The sequence below is a fragment of the Culex pipiens genome, chromosome 3 (assembly GCF_016801865.2).
Source record: "Culex pipiens pallens isolate TS chromosome 3, TS_CPP_V2, whole genome shotgun sequence".
NCBI classification, from domain to species: domain Eukaryota; kingdom Metazoa; phylum Arthropoda; class Insecta; order Diptera; family Culicidae; genus Culex; species Culex pipiens.
This window is the reverse complement of record NC_068939.1, coordinates 129665083-129691452: the sequence shown is the minus strand read 5'-3', so window position 1 is coordinate 129691452 and position 26370 is coordinate 129665083. Positions and strand designations below refer to the sequence as shown.

Here is a 26370-nt window from a genome sequence, read left to right as displayed (position 1 = left end):
ACTGCCGCTACCGGCAGCGGGAACGTTGAGTTTTCTGCTGGAACCGTGAGCTGTTCAGCTGCAGGAACGGCTGCGCTCGTACTTCGCTGAGGAGGGTGGGACGCTGCTGCTTTCTTCTTCCTCTTTTCCTGCTCCTCGAGGTACACAGAAAAAAATAATCCGGTAAATTTACATCATTTATGATGTACCAAAAGTGCACGTCATTAATGATGCAAATTTACATCGAATTCATTGTAAATTTAAATGCCATCCGACGTAAATATTGCGAACAAACATTGCTTCAGAAAATTGTAATTTTCCGATGAAATCGATGTAATTTTACCCAAGTCCAATTTTTTTTACTCCGTTGAATTTTGAATCTGATGTAAATTTCAAATGCTTTATAGCTCAATGTTCATTGAAACGACGCACTTTTGTTATAATTTTCTAATCAATTTAAGTACTTGATTTTAATCAAACTGTACTGTTTATTGATAAGAAAAGACAAAAGTGAATCATGCCAAAGTACACAAGGCTGATAGCTTGAAAAATAGTATCAGAATTAAAATTCAACGGAGTAATATGAAATTTCACTAAAGGCAACAACAAAATTGCCTTTTTGAGAATGCAAGTTGTGAGTTTAGCTTTGCGGAATTTATTATCATTGAAAAAAATCAATACTTGAACCACGGCGACCAGAGGAATATATACTTACACGGTGCAACTAATTTTTAATCATGTTGATAGATTGCCGATCCATATTTGTAGGGGTCAGTCTAGTAGCGGAGCGATTTTCTATAGAATATTGTGCCGGAAGCCGTACGCCGACAAGCCAACCTACTTTCCACCATTGCGGCCATGACGTCCTCAACTCTAGACTGAGTAAACTGCAAACAAAGAATAGTATTAGTTTTGAAAATAAATTTGATGTCAAATTCATCCCACCTGGACCAGAAGCTTCATGGAGGCGTGACGGATTCCGTCGTCGAAGAGCGCGTTGTCGCCAACACGTCCCTGCACACCCAGCGACACAGCGATGCCACTGGCCAGATTCAGGCTTGGCTAACCTTTCTGGTTCTTGACAAACTGCTTAGAATAAGTTTCAAATGTAACCTAACAACGGGAGATGTTCAACCACAACTTACGAGAAATGATCCTAACTGGGGCGATCCATCTGGGACGCATTTGCAGTGGGTCCATCCTTGTCCTGTGCATTCAAGTCGGCACCATGTTTCAGCAGATATTCCGTAACCTAAAAGTTGGGGGTATTTTTTAAAATAACAGCTCTTCTTCAACTACCATGCACGTGCCTTGTCGCAGATTGGCCGCTACCTGGTCGCCCTCGGCGCACTTAACCCGATGACGATCCACAGATTTCCGTCCGCATTGACACCTTCGAGAACAAAAAGTTGCAGCCGGTTCCCGGCGGAAACCGACTAAATCTCGGATCGGAATTTGACTTTGAAGTTTGATCAGCTGATTCTGGCTTACGACGAGAGTGATGTTTTTATTTGTTCCATTTGTTTTGACATTTGAGTCCAATAACCTTGAACAGCGACAGACTGGCTTGAAGCTGTCGGAGTTGCGTGACGGTGTAAATATTTCAAACGGGCCTAGAATTAAAACATTTTGGGGAGCGTTCTTTTATTACGTAACGCAATTAGGGAGAGGGTCTCGGCGTCTGTTACGAAATGTTACGAAAATTGGGGGAGGGGAAGGGGGGGGGGGGGTTTGATGAAAAATTATGATACGTAAAGCAAAATTTGCATAAAAGCACTCATAAAAATTCGCAAAAAGACCTTGTGTTACGCGTTACAGGGGGGGTAGGGGGTATCGCTCATCTGTTACGATTTGTTACGAAGGGGGAGAGGGGGGTCGAAAATCCCAAATTTTGCGATACGTAATAAAAGAACGCTCCCTTGCATACAGTTGGTAGAGGGAAACAAATATTTAAAAAAGTGACCTCATAATGATATTGCAAGCTCATGAATGCACGTATGCAACAAAATATCTCAACTGTCAAAGAAGAGACTTTTTGTTGAGAAAGGCAGCGAAGATAATTTTTAAATCTAGATTTTTTTTATTTGAAAATTTACTCTAGAAATGTTGATTTGAGAATCCTTTGTAGTTGTTTTGCGCCTATCAAACAATGTGTAATTGTTCTGATAAAAATACGTTTTATCGTTTACATTTCCGTCTTGAGTCAGGGGTATACCCTAAAAGCAAAAATGAAATCTTTGTTTATTGGACTTAAAAAAAAATCTCCAGATTTAATCTTTAGCTTTGGAAATTCTGACACTCATTTTTTAATCAAACGACCCATTCAACTCATTCCAAATTCTGAAATAAAATTTAATACGAGTTCTGTTACAAACGCAACAACCGTGATCTGTGTTTGTACCGGCTGTTGCGTTTGAAACTGAATTTCTGTATGATTCGAGTTGACTATAACTGAAAATCGCTTTGCAGTGTTTGTTTGCGCACGTCCCCATACGATTTTTTCAGTTCAACTACGATTACACTTTTTTTGTGTATAATCGCAGTCGAACTGAAAAAATAGTATGAAAAAGTGCGATTTTCAGTTACAGTATGGGGAAAAGTTAGCCGGACCCTAAGCTGACAGTTTTCGTGAGTTGCGCGTATTCACCGACAGATGGCCAGTGGGCCTCGTCGGATCCGCCCATTAATTACGCAACTCAAAATTTGCATGAGAAACTTTTTTTTCGTGACGGCTTTCGTGGTACGCTCCTTTCAACTGTTCTAGACTAATATTTGGACGAGGCGTATCTCTAAACAAGTTTTTTACAAAAATGATTCCAAACTGCTTATTTTGTCGAAACAAGGCAAAAACTATATTTATTTAAACTATTCGACATTTTCAAAAAATTGGCTAGATAATATCAAAGGCCGCCATCTTAGGCCCACTGGGCCCACAAAAAGAGGTACGCTCAGTTTGTATGGGAGCTGTCAACATGCTCCCGGGCTGGGAAAAGTACGCTCTTTTTGTCGGAGTAACAATTTATACAAGTTTTTGGTATGCCAACTTTACTGTGTAAACTTCGACACTTTTCATCTTTCAAAAACCTGTTCCGATCTAACTTTTCAAAAGCTAAAAGGTAAACAATAACAAATACTGAGAAGGAACGAAACCAACGAGGGCTACCCGGGCTACCGTACCGGTCAGGAATCTGCTAGCGGACATGGACATTACATTGACGGAGTATCGCTGAAGGAAATTCATGTCCGGCACTCGCATCGAACACCTTGCCTTGCGCCTCTTGGCCTCCAAGCTCCGTTCACCGGTTCCAGATGATCGGGTCTGGCGAATCACAACAAAGGCACAGCTCACCAAGATCGTGCTGCAGAAAGTATCAAAAAAAGGATGGAATGCCCATCGACACGGCCCCGTCATTGAGGATCCGGCCAATGTGAACATTCCCGCTGCCAGCAGGATGCTGTCGCTTCAAACCATTGAAAAGTACGGTATCAATGGGGGATCGAGGTAAGCCTGCGTCTCGGTAACATTCAGTTTTAAAACAAACGGCATTTTCTCCGGGTCCACTCCGGCCCGGGACCAACATTTCTAGTCCTTCCTCCTAAAGGGTTGCCAACTCCGGTGCACCTTCCGGGTGATTTATTTGGTGCCGGTCGAGATGTGACGGAACTATAAACAAAAGTTGCCTTTCTTGTTTACAATGTAAATGATCCTGGAAAAAAGTTTTACTCGAATTATTTGTTTGTTTACATTATGAAACCTTAATGAAACGAACCATTACTATTGGATTTGCAGTTGAAATCCAGCAGTAAAATTGAAAATACTTCCACTTAGCTGCGAAACAAACATTGAACTGTTTTTGTGTCTTGCGCTTGAGCTGTCATTCGCAAAGCTAACAAAAAACATGAATTTAAAGCCTTTTTAAGTTTACATTTCAAAACATTTACATCAGAAATAAATTTACATGCTTTTTATATTTTAAAATTTTTGATTTTCCAGACCCAAAAGCTTTATTTACATGCATTTCATAAATTACATTGAATCTCATTTTACATGAACGCTGTTTAAATGCAAAACAACTTTTTAAATTGAATTTCAAAATTACATTGAGCATGTTTACGTTCAAAGCATGATTTCAGTGTTGGGTAAATTTACATTTTTTTTTCTGTGTAGGCCTTGCGCGCGACGCATCCGCGGTAACTGCCGGTATGGTTGCCGTCACAGCTCGCGCACTTTACGCGCGGCTTGGTTTGTTCTGCCTTGTCCCCCAAGTCCGCCTTTCGTGGCAGTGCTGACTCACCGCACTTCACGTAGCGGGGCCGGAGGATACAGTTCCGGGAGCCGTGGCCAAATTTCTGGCAACGCGCTACGTCCGTTGGATTTTTGGTGTAAAACCGCCAGTTTACCCAAAACCCGTCCAACGTCTTAGTCCGCCTCAGGTCTTGGATCTTGACGGTGCCGCGGTCGAAGTACAACAGGTACAGTGTGTGCACACCCGTGACCGATGTCTTGCGCGAGAGTACTTTGATCTCCCGTGGTTTTATTCCGGCGTCCGAAAGGTGTTTTTTTAGGTCAGAAACCGGACGGTGTTGGTAACCCTGCAAGACAACCTTGACAGGGGGCTTCTCGGGGTTGAATGTGAAGAAGTTGAAGTTGCTACGCTTCAATTCTTCAAACACCAGGTCGAAATTCTTTTTATTCAGTGTGATCACTTGCACTGCCGACTTACCGATTTTCAGACAATATCCGAGGCCTTCTAGCAACTCGTCATTCCTGGGACATTTTCACATAAGTTAAGTGTATTTTGGATGGCCGCATGAAGCCTTCGCTCTAAATGCAGACTAAATTTTAAGAAAAAATGTAAAAATATTGGGAATTGGGGCAAAATGGACCCTTTGACTTTTCTTGCGGTGGATGAAACCATCATCAATCGATTCCCCGGTTTTTTTTTACATTAGAAACATTTCATACCAGGGAACCAGCCGCGTTCAATTAAGTCCGATTTTGGGTTCCATTTCGCCCACTGTGCATCGTGGACAATTTCCATACAAATAAAATCTTTTTTTGTATGGAGCGCGGACAATCACCCCCCCCCCCCCCCCTCCACGTGTTATGGATGGTCCCTCCCCATCCAACACTGAAAAAAATAACTTCTCAGGTCCATGTTGACAATGTTGAGTCAAATTGTAGCACTTTTATTTTTGAGCAATTCCAGCTCAAATCAGGATTTTTTCTGGTACTTTTGTACCTGACCCTTTCCGATTTCAATGAAACTTTTTGACATGTTATCCTAAGCCTATATAGACCATTTTTGTGTTTATTTAAACAATTTTACTCGAAAATGACATTTGAGAAGGGCGTAAGTAATTTAAATATTTTTTAATTTTGTGATTAAAAAACTATAACTGGGTCATTCCATCTCAACTGTGCACGAAAAAGTGCAAATTTGAAAATTACCCTCTCCGATCCTGCTCAAATTTTGCAGGGCTGTTGATACTATCAAAACATGCAAGAATCCCGAATTTCATCCAAATTGGACCACCCTCTCCATTTTTGTACCTCCCCAAAAAAATCGACTTTTTGGCGATTTTTGACCAAACCTCCTAGTTTCAAATGACGATAACTCAGGAACCACAAATCTTAGAGGGTCGGTCTTAGACTCAATTTTGAAGGACGCCGTAACAAAGTCACTCAAATGCTCAATTGACTCTCTCCTGAAATTCATTCGCGTATCACTAGTTCGTTTGACATTTGATCGGAATTTCGATCAATTTTGCAATGATAGCTATCAATCGACAGCTCTTTTTCTCTATCACTGACTGTTGCTAGTCGAGTGCCCGGCGGATAATCGAAGGCAGATTTTTTTGAATTTTGAGCTCGGTTTTGAGTTTGATTTTTTTTGCTCGAATTGGAAATTGTCCGCGCGCCTAGGGACTATCCATAAACCACGTGGACAGTTTTTTTTTTAAATGTCAGACCCCTCCCCCCCCCTCGAGGAAAATTACAAAACAAATCCAAGGACTCCCTGAAGTTAAGATCTGTGGGTCTACCGCCGTAACAAGCCAGAGGTCGACGGATTTTGACCCCGGAACATATCCGCATAGCTTCAGTGAGTATTGTAGACTACTTTTCTGATGAGTTGGGATGTCCTGGGTCATCCAAGGACTCACTGAAGTTAAGATCTGTGGGTCTACCGCCGTAACAAGCCAGAGGTCGATGGTTTTTGACCCCGGAACATATCCGCATAGCTTCAGTGAGTATTGTAGACTACTTTTTTGATGAGTTTGGATGTCCTGGGTCATCCAAGGACTCACTAAAGTTAAGATCTGTGGGTCTACCGCCGTAACAAGCCAGAGGTCGACGGTTTTTGACCCCGGAACATATCCACATAGCTTCAGTGAGTATTGTAGACTACTTTTCTGATGAGTTGGGATGTCCTGGGTCATCCAAGGACTCACTGAAGTTAAGATCTGTGGGTCTACCGCCGTAACAAGCCAGAGGTCGACAATTTTTGACCCCGGAACATATCCACATAGCTTCAGTGAGTATTGTAGACTACTTTTCTGATGAGTTGGGATGTCCTGGGTCATCCAAGGACTCACTGAAGTTAAGATCTGTGGGTCTACCGCCGTAACAAGCCAGAGGTCGATGGTTTTTGACCCCGGAACATATCCGCATAGCTTCAGTGAGTATTGTAGACTACTTTTCTGATGAGTTTGGATGTCCTGGGTCATCCAAGGACTCACTGAAGTTAAGATCTGTGGGTCTACCGCCGCAACAAGCCAGAGGTCGACGGTTTTTGACCCCGGAACATATCCGCATAGCTTCAGTGAGTATTGTAGACTACTTTTCTGATGAGTTTGGATGTCCTGGGTCATCCAAGGACTCACTGGAGTTAAGATCTGAGGGTCTACCGCCGTAACAAGCCAGAGGTCGACGGTTTTTGACCCCGGAACATATCCGCATAGCTTCAGTGAGTATTGTAGACTACTTTTCTGATGAGTTGGGATGTCCTGGGTCATCCAAGGACTCACTGAAGTTAAGATCTGTGGGTCTATCGCCGTAACAAGCCAGAGGTCGATGGTTTTTGACCCCGGAACATATCCGCATAGCTTCAGTGAGTATTGTAGACTACTTTTCTGATGAGTTTGGATGTCCTGGGTCATCCAAGGACTCACTAAAGTTAAGATCTGTGGGTCTACCGCCGTAACAAGCCAGAGGTCGACGGTTTTTGACCCCGGAACATATCCACATAGCTTCAGTGAGTATTGTAGACTACTTTTCTGATGAGTTTGGATGTCCTGGGTCATCCAAGGACTCACTGGAGTTAAGATCTGAGGGTCTACCGCCGTAACAAGCCAGAGGTCGACAATTTTTGACCCCGGAACATATCCACATAGCTTCAGTGAGTATTGTAGACTACTTTTCTGATGAGTTGGGATGTCCTGGGTCATCCAAGGACTCACTGGAGTTAAGATCTGAGGGTCTACCGCCGTAACAAGCCAGAGGTCGACAATTTTTGACCCCGGAACATATCCACATAGCTTCAGTGAGTATTGTAGACTACTTTTCTGATGAGTTGGGATGTCCTGGGTCATCCAAGGACTCACTGAAGTTAAGATCTGTGGGTCTACCGCCGTAACAAGCCAGAGGTCGACGGTTTTTGACCCCGGAACATATCCACATAGCTTCAGTGAGTATTGTAGACTACTTTTCTGATGAGTTGGGATGTCCTGGGTCATCCAAGGACTCACTGAAGTTAAGATCTGTGGGTCTACCGCCGTAACAAGCCAGAGGTCGATGGTTTTTGACCCCGGAACATATCCGCATAGCTTCAGTGAGTATTGTAGACTACTTTTCTGATGAGTTGGGATGTCCTGGGTTATCCAAGGACTCACTGAAGTTAAGATCTGTGGGTCTACCGCTGTAACAAGCCAGAGGTCGACGGTTTTTGACCCCGGAACATATCCGCATAGCTCCAGTGAGTATGGTAGACTACTTTGCTGATGTGTTGGGCTGACTTGGGTCATCCAAGGACTCCTTGGAGTTAAGATCTGGTGGTCTATCATATCTCCAGAAGAGTCCTTGGATGACCCAGAACATCTCAACATATCAGCAAATTAGTCTACAATACTCACTGAAGCTATGCGGGTATGTTCCGGGGTAAAAAACTGTCGACCTCTGGCTTGTTACGGTGGTAGACCCACAGATCTTAACTCCAGGGAGTCCTTAGATGACCCAGGACATCACAACACATCAGCAAAGTAGTCTACCATACTTACTGAAGCTATGCGGATATGTTCCGGGGTCAAAAACCATCGACCTCTGGCTTGTTACGGCGGTAGACCCACAGATCTTAACTTCAGTGAGTCCTTGGATGACCCAGGACATCCCAACTCATCCGAAAATTAGTCTACAATACTCACTGAAGCTATGTGGATATGTTCCGGGGTAAAAACCCGTCGACCTCTGGCTTATTACGGCGGTAGACCCACAGATCTTAACTCCAGGGAGTCCTTGGATGACCCAGATCATCCCAATAAGTTGTTACAACAATGCACTGTAGCCTACCGCACTCTTGAAGCAGTCTGGGTAGGATCCGTTGACAAAATTTTGAAGTTTCAACTTGTTTCTTTGGTTAGCCTGTTGCACAAAATTTCCGGATGTTTCGGATGGACTAGAACATCCCAGGTGTTCCAAAACCATGTAAAATGTTTTTATATCATAACTAAACAAAATACTATTGATACATTTTGAAAATTCTCCGACAAATTACGAATTCCCAAAGATTCTTAATTTAAGTCATATTCTCAATTTAAGTCACGGACATTATTTTTTTTAAACGATTCTCGATTTAAACACCCCCATTTCGTTTTTTTTTTTTTTTTAATTTATATTTATTCAAATTTCTTTTCCATGTACATTCATTCAGTTAAAATATTATTGAGTGCCCAATCACAAACGATGACTTTTCACCTCAATTTTAAATACTAGCAACTTTCATTTATTCATGAAATATTGTAGCTTTCGCTATTCAGTGATTTCAAATGTAGGAGGTCCTACATGTACAAAAGGGAAAAGGGATACCTTAAAACTAACTTATAAACTATATAAAGAGCGGATCAATGCAGCTGAAGACTGCAATGATTTTTGTCGAAATGCATCAATTATCTTATTGGACATAACATCCAAAGTGTCAACTTCGGCTAATTGATGAAGTTCACTGGTGCTGAACCAGGGAGGAAGTTTCAGAATCATTTTCAGAATTTTGTTCTGAATCCTCTGAAGTTTTTTCTTCCTGGTTAAGCAACAGCTTGTCCAGATCGGCACAGCATAAAGCATGGCAGGTCTGAAAATTTGTTTATAAATTAACAGTTTATTCTTGAGACAAAGTCTAGAATTCCTGTTTATAAGTGGATACAAACATTTAATATATTTGTTACATTTAACCTGGATACTTTCAATGTGATCCTTGTAAGTAAGGTTTTTGTCAAAACCAAGTCCAAGATATTTCACTTGATCCTCCCACTTTAAATTTACCTCATTCATCTTTATAATGTGATGACTTTTTGGTTTAAGAAAATCAGCCCTTGGTTTGTGAGGGAAAATAATAAGTTGAGTTTTTGCAGCATTTGGAGTTATTTTCCATTCTTTCAAATAAGAATTGAAAATATCCAAGCTTTTTTGTAATCTTCTTGTGATGACACGAAGGCTTCTGCCTTTGGCGGAGATGCTTGTGTCATCAGCAAAAAGTGATTTCTGACATCCTGGGGGCAAATCAGGCAAGTCAGAAGTAAAAATATTGTATAAAATTGGACCCAAAATGCTTCCTTGAGGGACGCCAGCACGTACAGGTAGTTGATCAGATTTGCTATTCTGATAACATACCTGCAGAGTACGATCCGTCAAATAATTTTGAATAATTTTCACGATATAAATCGGAAAATTAAACCTTTTCAATTTCGCAATCAATCCTTTATGCCAAACACTGTCAAATGCTTTTTCTATATCAAGAAGAGCAGCGCCAGTAGAATAGCCCTCAGATTTGTTGCTTCGAATTAAATTTGAAACTCTCAACAACTGATGAGTAGTTGAATGCCCAAGGCGAAATCCAAACTGCTCATCAGCAAAAATTGAATTTTCATTAATGTGCGTCATCATTCTATTAAGAATTATTCTTTCGAATAATTTACTAATAGATGAAAGCAAACTAATGGGCCGATAGCTTGAGGCTTCAGCAGGATTTTTATCCGGTTTCAAAATCGGAATTACTTTGGCATTTTTCCAACTACTGGGAAAATATGCCAAATCAAAACATTTGTTGAAAATTTTGACCAAGCAACTTAAAGTTACTTCTGGTAATTTTTTAATTAAAATGTAAAAAATGCCATCCTCACCAGGGGCTTTCATATTTTTAAATTTTTTGATAATAGATTTTATTTCATTCAGATCCGTATTAAAAACTTCATCTGATGTAAATTCTTGTTCAACAATATTCTGAAATTCTATTGAAATTTGATTTTCAATAGGACTCAAAACATTCAAGTTGAAATTATGAGCACTCTCAAACTGCTGAGCAAGTTTTTGAGCTTTTTCCCCATTAGTTAATAGAATATTATCACCATCTTTTAAAGAAGGGATGGGTTTTTGAGGTTTCTTAAGAACCTTTGAAAGTTTCCAAAAAGGTTTGGAATAAGGTTTAATTTGTTCGACATCTCTTGCGAACTTTTCATTTCGCAGGAGAGTGAATCTGTGGTCAATAACCTTTTGCAAATCTTTTTGAATTCGCTTCAGAGCAGGATCACGAGAACGTTGATACTGTCTTCGGCGAACATTTTTCAGACGAATCAGAAGCTGAAGATCGTCATCAATAATGGGAGAATCAAATTTGATTTGGACTTTAGGAATAGCAATATTCCTAGCATCCAAAATTGCATTAGTTAAAGATTCCAAGGCTGAATCAATATCAGCTTTGGTTTCTAAAACAAAATCATGATTTAAATTATTCTCAATATGATGCTGATACCTGTCCCAATTAGCTTTGTGGTAATTAAACACAGAACTATTGGGTCTGATAACTGCTTCATGAGAAAGTGAAAAAGTTACTGGAAGATGATCAGAATCAAAATCAGCATGAGTCACTAAAGGACCACAATACTGACTTTGATTTGTCAAAACCAAATCAATTGTTGATGGATTTCTAACAGAAGAAAAGCAAGTTGGCCCATTCGGGTATAAAACCGAATAAAGACCAGAAGTGCAATCTCTGAATAGAATTTTACCGTTGGAATTTACTTTAGAATTATTCCAAGATTGGTGTTTCGCATTAAAATCACCGATGATCAAAAATCGAGATCTATGCCGAGTAAGTTTATTCAAATCCCCTTTGAAATAATTTTTATTTTCCCCAGTGCATTGGAAAGGCAAATATGCAGCTGCAATCATAATTTTCCCAAAAGAAGTTTCAAGTTCAATGCCCAAACTTTCAATAACTTTTAACTTAAAGTCACGTAACGTGCTGTAAGTCATACTACGGTGGATAACTATTGCAACTCCACCGCCATTTCGATTCATTCGGTTATTAGTTATAACTTTATAATCTGGATCACTTTTCAAATAAGTGCCAGTTTTTAAAAATGTTTCGGTTATAACAGCAACATGCACGTTATGAACTCGTAAAAAGTTGAAAAATTCATTTTCTTTCGCTTTTAAAGAGCGAGCATTAAAATTCATAATATTGATGGAATTACTTAGATCCATGATTAAACTTCAGGGTAAGAACAACATCATTCGCAAATTTTAATCCAATCTGGATTGCTTCCATCATGGATGTAGCATTACTCATTGTTTGAATCAAACCAAACAGTGAGTTTTGCAAAAAAGTCATTTTTTCAAACGTAACATCGCCGAGATCAGAAGATCCCAAAGCGTTGCCAGCAGAAAAATTTTCAAATGAGATTTGAGGTACCTGCCCAATTTCAGAAAGATTGGTAGAGGATTTAAAATTCGTGGATGAACCCGAAACGACGTTAGCATAAGAAATGCCATTGTTGTTACCTAACTTTTCCACGGTAGGGGTATTTCTAGAATTGTTCGAGTGAGACAGCACGAACGTTTGATTTAAAGATGCAGGTACAACCTGACTTTGAGAAAATTTCGGTTTGGATTTCGGCTGATGCTTAGCACGAGAATCCAAAACCTTTTTTCTGATGGGGCAATCCCAAAAATTTGATTTGTGATTTCCACCACAATTTGCACATTTAAATTGGGTGACTTCTTTCACGGGACAATTGTCCTTGTTGTGAGAAGAATCCCCGCAAACCATGCATTTTGGAACCATGGCGCAATGATCAGTACCGTGACCGAATGCCTGGCAACGCCGGCACTGGGTCAGATTCTGGCCATTACCGCCATGTTTCTTAAAATGCTCCCACTTTACCCGTACATGGAACAAAAACTGAACTTTGTCCAAAAGTTTCAAATTGTTGATTTCATTTCTGTTGAAATGAATCAGATAAAATTGTGAAGTCAAACCAAAGCGAGAAATATTCCCGTTTGATTTTTTCTTCATTGGTATTACTTGGGATGGGGCAAAGCCAAGCAACACCTTAAGTTCGTTTTTGATCTCATCCACCGACAAGTCGTTGGAGAGACCTTTCAGGACCGCCTTGAATGGCCGAGCATTCTTGGTCTCATACGTGTAGAAATTGTGTTTGTGGTTTTTCAAATAACCAACAAAAGTTTGGTGATCTTGTAAAGATTCCGTCAACAAGCGACATTCTCCTCTTCGACCAAGCTGGAACGAAACTTTCAAATTGCAAGTTTCCTTGCAATTCTTCAGTTGCGTTCGAAAGCTGGCCAAATCGGAGACGGAAGTCACTACAATTGGCGGAGCCTTTACTCGTTTCTCGACGGCAGAAGGCTCAGTACGAGGAGAAGGTTCCTTGTCATCAGTTTCGGATAAAACACCGAAACTGTTTGTCAATGGAATTGGAGGATTGACCTCACATTCAGAATCAGAATCAGACCTCAGAAGAGGCTGTTTTCTTTTTCTGTTTCCGTTAGCCGGTTTAGCGTTCAAACGCTTCACCGACGTAACGACCAAATCTTCAGAAGATTTGCGTTTACCTTTGTTTTGACGCATTTTGCAAGCAAAGTTCTCTTAAAAAGATGGCTTCGTTTGTAAAATACAACAAAATTTCAGGTGGGGTTAGTCTTGAAAAGACTGTTTAGAATTTTGGAAAATAACTCAGGTAGTCTTTAAAAAGACTGTGAATTTTGTTTTGAAATAACTCTGAGCTTAGGTAGTAAAAAATACCGCAGCTCTAGTGTCCGTTCCCCACGAAGGTTCGCAAGACACTGACCCCAATTTCGTTGTGTAAATCAAGAATATGGTGTATTATAATAATATAATATAATTGATAATAATATTATTTGCAAAATCTGGATGGGTTTGTTTTTGTTTATCTCATCCAAGTAAGCAATGAAAATTAAAGAGAGCAGTGAGCAGCAGAGAGAGAGAAGGCAAGCCGTCAAGTCAGAGTAACTCTTTGAGAGTCAAAATCGGCAATCTCTCGGTTTAAATACATGTGAGCTCACTGAGTGTAACGTTCATGCGACCGGCCCTCTTTTGAGCGATCACTTAGCACTGAATTCATGATAGGCGTTCTGAGTTCTCTATCAACGATCAAATGGAAAATGACAGCTGATAGGCTAGCTGTGTCAAATATCGTGCGATCACTATCAGTGATCGATCCCTTTTAGAGCCCTGCTTGCAACGCACTGTTTGGTGCTCTAGGTGGTGTGTAGTATGTGTAAAGAGAATGAATAAAAAGATCGGAACCCAATTTTTGCGGAGCGAAATCGTTACGTGGCGATTTCCCCTCTTCGCAGACTTCCCCTCCTTTTCCTTCACGCTGATTGGTTGAACAAACCTTTCCCGATCATCCTCTCCGAGAGACGTGAGATTGATGTATCTAAAATCATCTCCACTCAAGCTCATAATTTTCTGACAGCCGAGGAGTCAACATCGAGTGGCAGTTGCAGAATCAGAAGGGACAGCAGAAATTTCCCCCGGTCAACGACGTGGAGAGGTCGCCGAAATGGCTCGGGCCGTCGCAGGAACGGGACGGATTGTCGCTGCAGGCCATCAAGGAAGAACGTTAGGGACCGATGTGGTCAAGCTGCTGATCCCGGAAGGCTCCGGTTAACGGCATCAAGAAGGGGTCTCCGTGTTGATCGAGAACCAGTTCCCTTTGGGTCAAGTTGGTTGTGGTTGCGATAAAGTTTATGGTTTTTGATACTGGACATGAAATTTAACATTTCGGCAGTCGTGACCGCAATCCGGAGTGGCCGGAGGCCCCGCGGATGTTCCGAAGGGGGACATTTCCCGAACCAAAAGAGTTGGGGCAATATGGGTATCAAACTTTATGGTTTTTGATACTGGACATGAAATTTGAAATTTCGGAAGTATTGGCCACAATCCGGAGTGGCCGGAGGCCCCGCGGATGTTCCGATGAGGGGACATTTGCCGAACCATAAGAGTTAGGGCAATATGCTTGGCAATATGGGTATCAAACTTTATGGTTTTTGATACTGGACATAAAATTTGACATTTCAGCAGTAGTGACCACAATCCGGAGGCCCCGGGGATGTTCCGGTGGGGGGACATTTCCCGAACCATAAGAGTTGAGGCAATATGGGTATCAAACTTTATGGTTTTTGATACTGCACATGCATCTGACCATTATCTGAAGTTACGCAGTTAAAATAAATCGCTTATTTTACGCAGGAAGTAATAAATCGATTACTGCGATTGCCTTTTTATTGTGCCGCGGCGAAATTCTGTTTCTGGAAATATAGAATAACTATTTCAAATTCAATTAGAGCCCTTGAAAGGGCAGTTTTAATGTTTGCTGTTGAAATTTACTTTGCTGCCGCCAATTGCTTGCAACAGCCTTGCAAACACATTTCCGCATCTTGATAACTTTCGAGTGGTGAGGGAAAGTCGATTGATTTCACCTTGATTTCTATTGCAGCTCCATTTGCAATTTCCGTCCCCTTAGTTCGATAGGACGTTGATATTATGTCTTAAAACTATTCACACAAGAGTTGTCTTATGTAATTATACGGGAATCATGGGGAAATTTGGACCGGACATTCTTATCGAAAATTTCAACAATCATCTTGCAAAGTTCTTTGTCATACTGGTCATGTGTAACATAACCACCTGCACCTTTTTTTTATTTGATCTCACTATCGTGTTCCCCGGCCAATTTTACATAAGAATCACTTATCGACAGAAATGAATATGATTCGTTCCAGAGATATCGAATTTTAAAGTTTTGTATTTTCGAGATTACCTACATCAGCTCCATTCGCCGCATCTGCTAGAAGCACACAGGCGGGCCGATCAATAACTGCTACCTGGTGTTCTGGGAGATGAATAATTTAATTTAAATTTTAAAAAAATTACGCAAATATTTATTCAAATGGCTGATACCTACTTTGATCAATCTATTTTAGTGAAAGGAATATTTATTGGGTTATTTTGAATGCACCGTTTTTTACGTGTTGCTAACCGTTTCAGAGTACCTCCGAGGCCATGACTAGGGCCTTTATCATGGGCGGTAGCAAAATAGTGCCATTCAGCAAAAACCCCAAAACCTGCTTTATTATTATTATTATCATTATTATAGTTTACTATTGACACTTTACCATAATTTGGCAAATCTGATTTATGGTTTAAAAGATTGATCATATTAAATCTATTTTTATATTGTTAGCCAGCTCATTTACATACATTTAATTTAAAAAATCTTCATACGTGAGGACAGCAGCCGTGATAGAAGAAAAAAAAACACTGTTGTTCGGACGGTGTCGAAATCATCGCAACTAAATTTGGGGAATTAGCCGCTTTGAAGCAGATCAAACTTTGTGATTTGCTTACATTTTTCAATTTTCTACTTTCCAGAAATCCTTTTCCTACTCCTTGTGATCGTCCTTCACTAGGGTACAACGTATCAACAAATTTTATTCATTTTAATTCATATTTTTAACTCAATAATGCATCGTGCACTTATTGTTCAGTGTTACTAACAAGATTAATTGCATTTTCCTGCTCGCTTCGTCGGAATCCAATTCTGCCCTTTACTGTGTGTCGTTATTGCTCTGTCCTGTGGATTAGCACAGATATTTCGCGATTATTTGCGATTAAACTTCAGTTTCTTACAGTGTTATACAGTTAATTTTTGCCCAATTTGGTAAAGATTATTTATGATGAAATATTATTTCAATAATTGACCAGGTAGCAGTTATTGATCGGCCGGCGAATGAAGCTGATGTAGGTAATCTCGAAAACACAAAACTTTAAAATTCGATATCTCTGGAACGATTCATATTCATTTCTGTCGATAAGTGATTCTTATGTAAAATTGGCCGGGGAACACGATAGTGAGGTAAAATAAAAAAAATAAGTTGGGGTGTTTTGAGATACGGCCGTTTCAAGTTTTCAATTGCGCAATACAGGTAGAATAAATAAATTAATCGACATATTGATCACGGAAATGGATTCTACGTCCAATTTCCTTCAAAATTGAATCTAAGACCGACCCTCTAAGATTTGTGTTTCCTGAGTTATCGTCATTTGAAACTAGGAGGTTTGGTCAAAAATCGCCAAAAAGTCGATTTTTTGGGGAGGTACAAAAATGGAGGGGGTGGTCCGATTTGGATGAAATTCGGGATTCTTGCATGTTTTGATAGTATCAACAGCCCTGCCAAATTTGCGCAGGATCGGAGAGGGTAATTTTCAAATGCTGTTCCGCTTCAGATGGAATGACCCAACTGTAACTCAAAGCCGTTGCATCTTATCATAAGACAATCTTGTGAGAAATTGAATAGTCTTTCTGAAAAAAAAAACACAAACACGCCACTTCCATGAGATTTATAATTTTTGAGTTTAAAAGTTAAATTTGAAGATGTCACGCTTCGCTAAGAGACGGCGATTTAAGCAAATTCCAGGCTAGATTTCGCCATGAGACGTGATGATTGTCTAAGCCCAAGTTGCCTATTGCAAACAATCACAAGCACTGATCTTCAAAATGAAGAGTTTATATAAAAACCATACATGCTGGCTGATAGGCATGAATTTATTTTTCTATATACTTACTAGTTCCTATCGTTAGGATCTTTAGTGCTCTAATGCACCCTAAAGTGTTTCTCAAATGTACCCAACATGGATCTCTATCATTTAACTGCATGATGTCAACACATAAAGTTTACTTTTTAGCTAGTGTTGTTCCAAATATGGCCTCAATAGGATGGATTGTATTATCATTTGTGTTGCTGTTTTGTTCAACAGGATTAGCCTCAGCTAAACAGGACACTGTCGACTATATAGTGCAAGTTATTACCCACCTAGTGGAAAATGAACCTGAAGTTCCAAGAATGGTTTTCTATGGCACGTCGCTTAAAAATCCGTTCGATAACCTTCTCGGAAAGGTCCTTGAAGATCCTCGGCTTGCATTCACTACAAAATTTATCATTTCCGGCACCGCTGCCGTTGACATTACTCGGTGGCCAGTGCAGCCGTCACTGCTTCTGATACAAGGTGAGCTTGCCTCAGCTCGTCTTGAACAAGTTTTTCATACGTTGCGGTTGTTCAAACCAAGCACTAGAATAATGCTACTGATTAACACCAAAAGTCATGATTATGCTGAATTGGCGTTCCTCTGTAAACATATGTCATACTATAATGCAGTGTTTCTAGACGAAAAGAATGATTGGATAATCGTGAACAGAGTTGTGCTGAAGAATTTTCCGGAACCTTGGAGTTTTAATAAAAGGTCAGCTAAACGCAACGTTCAAAGGACTATTACGTATTCCACCAGAATTCCCATGACCCCAGACAAACCGTCGTTGAGATGGCTAGCGGAAACTGCCACATTTTTGAACACAACAGTGCGTGAGATATCGCACAATTGCAATTCCACAATTGTTAACGACGACACAAATGCTTGTTTTGTACGTCACTTGATAAGTCGAAAAATCGATTTTGAACCGTGGGTTTATTCAATTCGAATGGTCGATAATATGTTCTTCAGTTTCATGCTGACTCCAATGACGACCAATTTCGTTATCCTAGCTCCGAGATCTCCAATTAGCACAGCGCAGCTGTTCACGATTCCTTTTCAGTGGACGGTCTGGGTTGCACTGTTGCTGGTGATTGTTATGGTAGAACTAGTGAAGATTAAAATGCCTCTGATATTCCAGAACGAACCGATTCTATTGGTAGTCTGTGGATATGAACGGTACAACCTTAACAGAGCAGGAATTGTAGAGAAACTAGTGCTGTTTTCATTGATTGTTGTCATGTTTTTCATCTCCAGAGCATATGAGACTAAAATACTATCTTGCATGATTAGTAGACCCGCTACACAAGAGATTATGACAATCCCAGATTTGATCAAGCATGGATTTAAAGTGAAGTATGATCACTTAGTTACTCTGTTCGCCACAGAACTAGAGGAGTTGAATGGATTGCTCGTGAAAAGTAATGAAAGTTTGTACAGAATGGACTTTGTCCATGCATATATTGCTGAGAAAAGTTTAAGCGAGTTAAAATTGCTACCACGTTATTACGATCCAGCTAACAAACTGTACCGCTACAAAATCATGGAGCAGTCCCTTGGGTTATTACCTGTTGCGTACAAACTTGCGTCCCGAAGTGAGCTATTGGAAGTTTTTGCCTATACGATAAACGTGTTTATAGAAAGTGGAATTTTCAACTTTTGGAATTCACTTTTCAAGGAAGAACCACAAGGTACGATTTATGGGCGAGAGTTTGGGAAACAAAGCAGTTTTCTATATTTCAATGACCTTTTCCCTGTGTTGGTACTGATTTCATATGGTTTTATTATAAGCTTCATCACGTTCAGCATGGAAGTCATATCGCACAAAATTTCCATCCTTAATTGATTGGAAACAGATGATTGTTACAATTATGAGTATCAAAAACAAATTCCAATAGTAAGCTGCTGAGCATGTTTGATAGATGTTAAGATAACGGGTAATTGCCCCAACTTCTATCCTGTAATCTTTATTTGGACACGGGAAATAATTACAACGTAATCTACGGCTCACTATAAAACTAACCATCAATGAGCCTGCAGGGTAGTGTCGTCTAAAGATCCAAGCTAAACCGTCATGAATCTGCTCGAGCACCTGCAATGGTTTATCATCAATCTGTTCGAAACCACCTCGGCCCACGGCTTGCGCCATCTGGTCCGCATGGGCGTCCACATCGTCGAACGGATGGTCTGGATTACTTTCATATTTGTGGGAATCTTTGGAAGTGTTGCGTTGGCTCAGCGTATCTGGGACCGGTACCAAACCTCACCGGTGGTCATATCGATGGATCGTAACATGTACTTTTGGAACACGAGCTTTCCGAGCTTGACCGTGTGCACGCACCATCGGATCGACCAGGACAAGGTTGACCGGTACATTGGCGAACATCCGGAAAAGTTTGCGAATGAGGGAGATTCGGATGATTTCAAGGAGTTCATCGTCAAGTTGGCGAACGCTAGCTATGATACTTTTATGGAACTACCGGTGCACAAAACGTATGGCATTCCAAGCGAAGACTACCTGGAGCTGATTCAGAATCTGTCGTGGCCGTTTCAGCCGATGAGTAGTAGCGGAACCACGTTGTTGCTGCAATTGCAGCCCACCATAACCGAGCTGGGATCGTGCGTGTCCGTCAACTCCAAGGTTGCGGCGTACAGCTCGTACGAGTATTGGAGGAACAACCGGTGGGATTTGGTACCACCACCGGAACCGGTAGTCGTGCACCCACTGGACGGTGAGGTGTACGGTCAGCTGATCAAGCTGGAGAGCTCGTACGAGGTGTTCTTTCACGGGTTTATGGAAGTGCCGGAGATCAGCAAGCGCCGATACTCGTTTCTGGAAGCTTTCTACACCACGGTTGAACTGCTGGCGCTGGAGATCATCACATCGCCGAATGCTAGGGAGTACGGGCCGAACTAGTAGCGTGATTTCCCTAACCTAAAATTAATCTGATATTTCAGACTGTCCATTTCACAGCGCAAGTGTCGCTTCACGCACGAGGCGGACATTCTGCAGTTCAGTCCGGTCTACAGCTACAACCTGTGCCGGATCGAGTGCCGGATGAAGCTGGCGGTCAGATTTTGTGGTTGTGTGCCACATTTTTACAGAAACGCTGGAAAGAAGTCGCTCAAGTACCGGATTTGTGACTTGAGCGGGTATCAATGTCTGGGTCAAAATGCGGGTAAGATTTGCGATTGTTTGTTGATTTAAGTACGTAAACATTTTAAATTTAGAGGAACTAATAGCTCTTCGAGGGATAAAGGGCAACACCGAATGCAACTGTGTTCCAAACTGCGACGATTCCAATTATTTCATACAAGCTTACGTGAGTATTCGGGAAAAACCTCAAACAATTAATTATAAAAAACAATTTTTCAGAGATCCCGCGAATGGTTCCTTGGGGCAAATCTGCAGTGGGGGTTAACAGACTACCCAAAAATGCAACTGAATCGTGACATGATCTTTGGACTTTCGGATGTTTTCGGTAAAATAAAACAAAATGCAATTTCAAATTAACTCATTTACTAACAATTTCAGTCTACATCGGTGGCCTCGGCGGGTTCTTCCTCGGGTGCAGCCTGATCACGTTCACCGAGTTCCTGTACTTCTTCGCCTGGCGGCTGTTCAAGCAGCAGCCCCGGCCAACCTAGTAGCGCCGGCTAGCTTTGGAGCGCAGCGCCGCCAGCTGTTCCTTGTACAGGGCACGCTTTTCCTCGTTTGACTGCAGCAACTTCCGGAGCCGAACGATGCGAGCCGCGTTGTGGTTCTTCCGGATGACGATGGCTTGCTCGCGCTTTGCCAGCTTGCGCCTCTGGTCGGCCAATTGACGCTCCTTCTCGTCCAACTCACACTCCCGGGAGCAGCGCACGTACGAGGGCGAGATTTCGACCGCTTTAACGACGCTCGTTTGCTTTTGTTCCACTGAATATCAAAAGAAATTAAATGTTTAGGAATTAGGTCACAGAACATAACCTCACCAGCACGTGTAACCGCCGCCTTGTGCTCTTCAACTGCTTGCCGAAGTTTCGCGTAACGAGACCTCTCAAGCTCGTGAAAAGCCGTAATTGTTTTGTCGTCGGCCATGGCGTCAGTTAAATGTAGTTTGACCTCCTAAAGTTATTCAAATTTCAATGTCTCAAAAAATAAACAAAATTATCATCTCGACAAACCTCACATCTCTTCTTCAGCACTTGGAGCTGACTGGTTCGGTTGTTGAGACTTCCGGTAACGTCCCGGATTCTCCGGCGCAACTCCTCATGTTTGGTCTTTTGGTGCTTGTACTCCTCTAAATGGCATCAAAGGTGTTAGTTTTCACGTGCGGCAGCCACGTGTTTCTCAATTGATCTTACCCATAATTCGACGGTGTTCCCTGGCCAACCACTTTGCTTTATCGTCCATCTTGAAGTCTGTACCCAAAAACAGTTGAATACTTTTGCACAGATAAACAAACCACGCTGCCGGATGCACATGTCGTGCAGCACGGCCATCTTTGATGACAGTTGGCGCATGGTAATCAAGGTTGATAGATAAGTACACAGAAAAAAAATTCACGGTAATATTACATCTGGAAAGGGGTACATCTTTTATATCAGAAAAAATGTGTAAGTTTACCTCTGAAAATGTGTAATTCTACCACTTTTCTGGTGTAATATCGCATTTTCAGTCTAAATTGAGGTAAAATTACATCATAAACGAGGCAATATTCAGCCTTCTAAAATTACACCTTCCAAATTTACATTTTTTTTGCTGTGTACGTGCAGTGTGCACGTATAAACACATTTTGAATTATCATCACTAAAAATAACTATGCTGAAATAGTAGTTTATGCAACAAGTTGCAAAAAGAGGATTTTTTCAGCACGAGTCGTACATTTATCCAACGAGGTTCACCGAGTTGGATAAATACGACGAGTGCTGAAAAAATCAAGTTTTGCAACGAGTTCCATACAACATTTTTTGCAATTTCGAAAAACACCCATTGAGTGAAATTTTAAGTCGAATTTTCATGTATTTTGTCAATAAATCGCTTAAATCAAAAAAATGTTGAAAAGTGTTACTTTTCGAAACAAGTGCTGAAAAGTTCAACTTTTCAGCACCCATTTCAGTGCTGAAAAGTAGAACTTTTCAGCATTTATTTTGAAAAGTGTTGCTATTCGATTCTGTTACTTTTGGTACAGAAAAGTAGGCTATTTCGTCTTTCAAGAATGACAGGAAAAGTAAGTAGTTTCACGACGGAATTGCAAAAATGACTTTTTTGCAATTCCATCGTGAAACTACTTACTTTTCCTGTCATTCTTGAACGACGAAATAGTCTACTTTTCTGTACCAAAAATAACAGAATCGAATTGCAACACTTTTCAAAATAAATGCTGAAAAGTTCTACTTTTCAGCACTGAAATGGGTGCTGAAAAGTTGAACTTTTCAGCACTTGTTTGGAAAAGTAACACTTTTCAACATTTTTTTGATTTAAACAATTTATTGACAAAATACATGAAAATTTAACTTAAAATTTCACTTAATGGGTGTTTTTCGGAATTGCAAAAAATGTTGTATGGAACTCGTTGCAAAACTTGATTTTTTCAGCACTCTTCGTATTTATCCAACTCGGTGAACCTCGTTGGATAAATGTACGACTCGTGCTGAAAAAATCCTCTTTTTGCAACTTGTTGCATAAACTACTATTATGCACTTATTTGAATGATTATTTTTTTTGTTTTTATTAAAGAGATTTTACACAAGTGTGCATTCGTCTCTTGCTTATTATTTAAGTGATGAAATGTTCAACTTTTCAGCAATTGTATCAAAAGTTGAACTTTTCATCCCTTAAACAAGTTCTGTAATGAACTTTGCAGTATTGTTATTTTTGGTGATGATATAGGGTCGATGCAAGTTCGATATAAGCGACTTCAAATTAGTCAACTTTGAGTGGTCTGTTTCGTTACCAAATTATTATGCTCAACAGTTCAAAGCCGCCATAATGACCGCCATTTTGAATTTTTGGAGCCCGGAACCGGAAGCCACCCCCTGGCTACGGGTCTGCCTTAGAGAATCTACAATTTGATCGAACTTTAATTTTGTTTTCTGCATTTCCTGTCAACAAGTCTGTGACCAACCACCTTGGTATGCCCACATCGTCTCATAAACCTTCCCTGAACACTCGGGTCATTTCAAGAGGTCGACCACTTAGAAAAGCTAGAGTTAGGGTAGTTTTTCAACCAAGAAACGCAAAATAAGCACAACATTTGCAAATATAATAAATCTGCACCAATTCGTCAAACAACAGTCGTTTTGAATTTAAATAGCTAGAAAAAAAAGTAATAGAATGGCACAAGAGATTTGCATCACACATCACATTAGGCATTGTTTTCAGTAGCGACAACTTGGCTACTCTTATCAACACCCACGAAACGCAGAGATGAACGCAACCTCGACTTCTGCGTGATCTTCGAGGGCTCTTCGGAGTCTGGACGGGATCGACTCGTCCACTTGCTTGAGCACCAGGAAGGAGTCCACACGCTCACGAAGATCCACACCAGTGAGTGGAACCGCGATTTAAGAACCTCCCACGAGGTCGAGGAAGCCCGAAAGCCACCGTCTACGGCTGAGGGATTGCGCGATCGTACGGCCATCCGTAACCTGGCCAAGTCCCGCGAGTTCTAGTGTTCGACCAGCACGTTAATTACCCTGGAGTGCCCCTTGGCAAGTGTTCCTGCTAGCCACGAGCTAAGCATCGGTGGGCTCCGTTACACATAGCCACCGCCACGAACCGCACCGAAGTGTGCCTGGACGTGCACGACAACCACGCACGGTCCATCGAACGTCCCGGATCGTCTACTACGGGTACGGAAGCGAGTACGAGAGACGCCGTGTCACGAGGTTCCGGACGGGAACGTGACTGCGGCGAAGGCTACGGTGTTCCACGCCGGAACGCTATAAGTCCGGCAACACGAGGAGGAGACGGCAGGCAACGAGAGGTCCCAGGTCGAGGACGGGGGACAGAGCGTGGACGAGATCCGACCACCCACGCGTCGGGGGATGCACCAGATCCCGATGTCCACGAGCGACGCCGAGAGTAGCTGATCAGCGGGCCCATACACTGACACCACACAAGTAAGTCCGGTTAGGTAGCGTATAGGGAGTAGGTTGTTAGGGCAGATTCTCAAATAAACGTGCCATGAAAACGTAGAAGTGGTCTTTTCCCTCTTTGCTTTCAAATGAAGATTAACTGAGTGAGCCGACCCTGGGTGTTCTTGGGGGGTTTTGTGCGACTGAGCGGGTTGTAACAAAGGGAAAGTTACATATTGGCGACCAACAAAAAAAAGTTAATAATTTCAATTATTCCCTTTATTTTGGAGGTTAACGAGGGGGGAGAATCTGGTTTGAATCGGCAAAATCGGTCTTCGGATTGGCGTCGGTGTTTCTGGTAAACCCACTTGCTTTTAAACTGTTCAATTTAATGTAGATAATTGTAGTTCTGAAGTGAATTCTTCAACTGATATTATAAACCACTTAATTTGGGTGGCAATGATTGTTCAAAAGTAAATTAATCGCTCAATAACTTGCAATTTTGGCGTGATTCGATCGAAAACCGCATGTAAAAATATTTATTGGTTATAATTTGTCGCGAAATCGTTTGTCTCAATTAATTTATTAAATTTGGTGTCCATTTGTACATTTTAAGGTGTGAATCAATTTGCATGAGCTGTATTTTATTCTATTTATTTTATTTATTATTTTAAACTGTTTAAGTGTGTTTTTTTCTATCCAAAATGGATCAATTTATTCGTCAATATTTTGATATGAACACTGCTCATTTGTTGGAAGACGAGCTGAACAACGAGCTGACCATTCGCAATATTGAGTTTGGTTCGGAGTCTCGATCAGCTTTAGAGAGAAGATTAAGAGGACAATTAAAAGAAGAAAGAGAGTCCAAAGTCTTAACATTTGAGTACGAAAAAGGATGGGATTTATTGATCGATGAACTGGAATTATGTGATGATAAAATTCAGGAGATCAAAAATATTTTAGAAAACAGAACAGCTAAAAGTGTCCCAGATCAAAAATTCAAAACACGATTACTTCATTTATTTATCCGCATGCTTCGAGCTAAAGTTCACACTACGGAGGACGCTGATATTAATACGATTAAGGAAATGGTAGGAGTTTGCGCTAAACTATTAACAAATTATTTTTCACCGACTTCACCGTTTGAGGAGATACGAGCGGCAGAAGCAGAAATTATCAATTCTAGCATACGCCAAGCGCGAGATGAACTCGACAAAGATAAGACTCCAACTGAGATCACTACTCAGAACAATGGTAACGTAACCCCTATTCCGTCCAAATCAAATTCAATATATTCGGGAGTGGGAACTGAACAGGAAGAAGTAGAGGAAGAAGATGAAAAGGAAGGAGATGAAGTAGAAGAGGAAGGAAACATCGAAGAAGAGGGAGATGCGGGAAAAAGGAATGAACAACAAAACGAATTAAATAAGTTGCGAGAAATTAACGGTGAGCTTAGAACTATAGTTGATCAATTATTAGAGAGAATACACAAATTAGAAATTGAAAATTCCAAACCAGAGGATGTCTTGAAAAATAGCACCCAATTTAACAATCAGAATAAACCTAAGTTGGAAGTTCCATCAAAACCAAAATTTAGTTACAAAGATTTTTTGGATTGGCTGGTCAAAGATGAAAATTCAGGTGAACATAGCAACAAAAATTCAAACGGAAATGTCAAAGATAATAAAAAATTTCATAAACAACCAAAACCGAGTTCTTCAAGCCATAAGGGATCGGCAGGAGAAGTGACTGGAAAAAGGTTTCCTGTGCACAAGTGGAAAATCAGGTACGATGGCTCTGATGGAGGTCGTCGCCTGCACGATTTTTTGAAAGAAGTAGAATTTAATGCAAGATCCGAAGGTTTTAACAAACAAGAATTGTACAATTCAGCTAGGGCGTCCAATTTTCCCGGGTTTTGAATTTCCCGGGAAACGGGAAAAATATTTTTGAAATCCCGGGAATTCCCGGGATCCCGGGAAATTTTTGTATCAGTAATAAAATCTATATTTTAATTATATTTGTTATGTTTTCATGCTTAAAATCATAGAATGAGCTTAATAATATTAATTGGTGATAATCTACACTTCAACATAAACAAGTTTTTAAATAGCCTAAAAGAAATAAAAAATTGATAAAAATCAATTTTGTTCTTTGTGGTGTTTTGGATTTTAAATCAATTACAATTTTTAATTCCAATTTGATTTT

The 26370-nt window shown here is 40.7% G+C and overlaps 2 protein-coding genes across 2 annotated transcripts; one reads left to right on the top strand and one right to left on the bottom strand.

The window, feature by feature from the left end:
• Positions 1–18933: 18933 nt before the first annotated feature.
• Positions 18934–20776, top strand: LOC120414824 (pickpocket protein 28). Its single transcript, XM_039576151.2, has 5 exons — positions 18934–20004; positions 20062–20282; positions 20335–20426; positions 20480–20585; positions 20639–20776. Exons 1-5 carry the CDS (start codon positions 19178–19180, stop codon positions 20749–20751), a joined length of 1359 nt encoding a protein of 452 aa, XP_039432085.1. The 5' UTR covers positions 18934–19177; the 3' UTR covers positions 20752–20776.
• Positions 20748–21602, bottom strand: LOC120414825 (uncharacterized). Its single transcript, XM_039576152.2, has 4 exons — positions 21451–21602; positions 21271–21386; positions 21079–21211; positions 20748–21022 (listed from the first exon to the last, which is right to left on the bottom strand). The coding sequence occupies exons 1-4, from the start codon at positions 21497–21499 to the stop codon at positions 20748–20750; spliced, it is 573 nt and encodes a 190-aa protein (XP_039432086.1). The 5' UTR covers positions 21500–21602.
• Positions 21603–26370: the final 4768 nt, after the last annotated feature.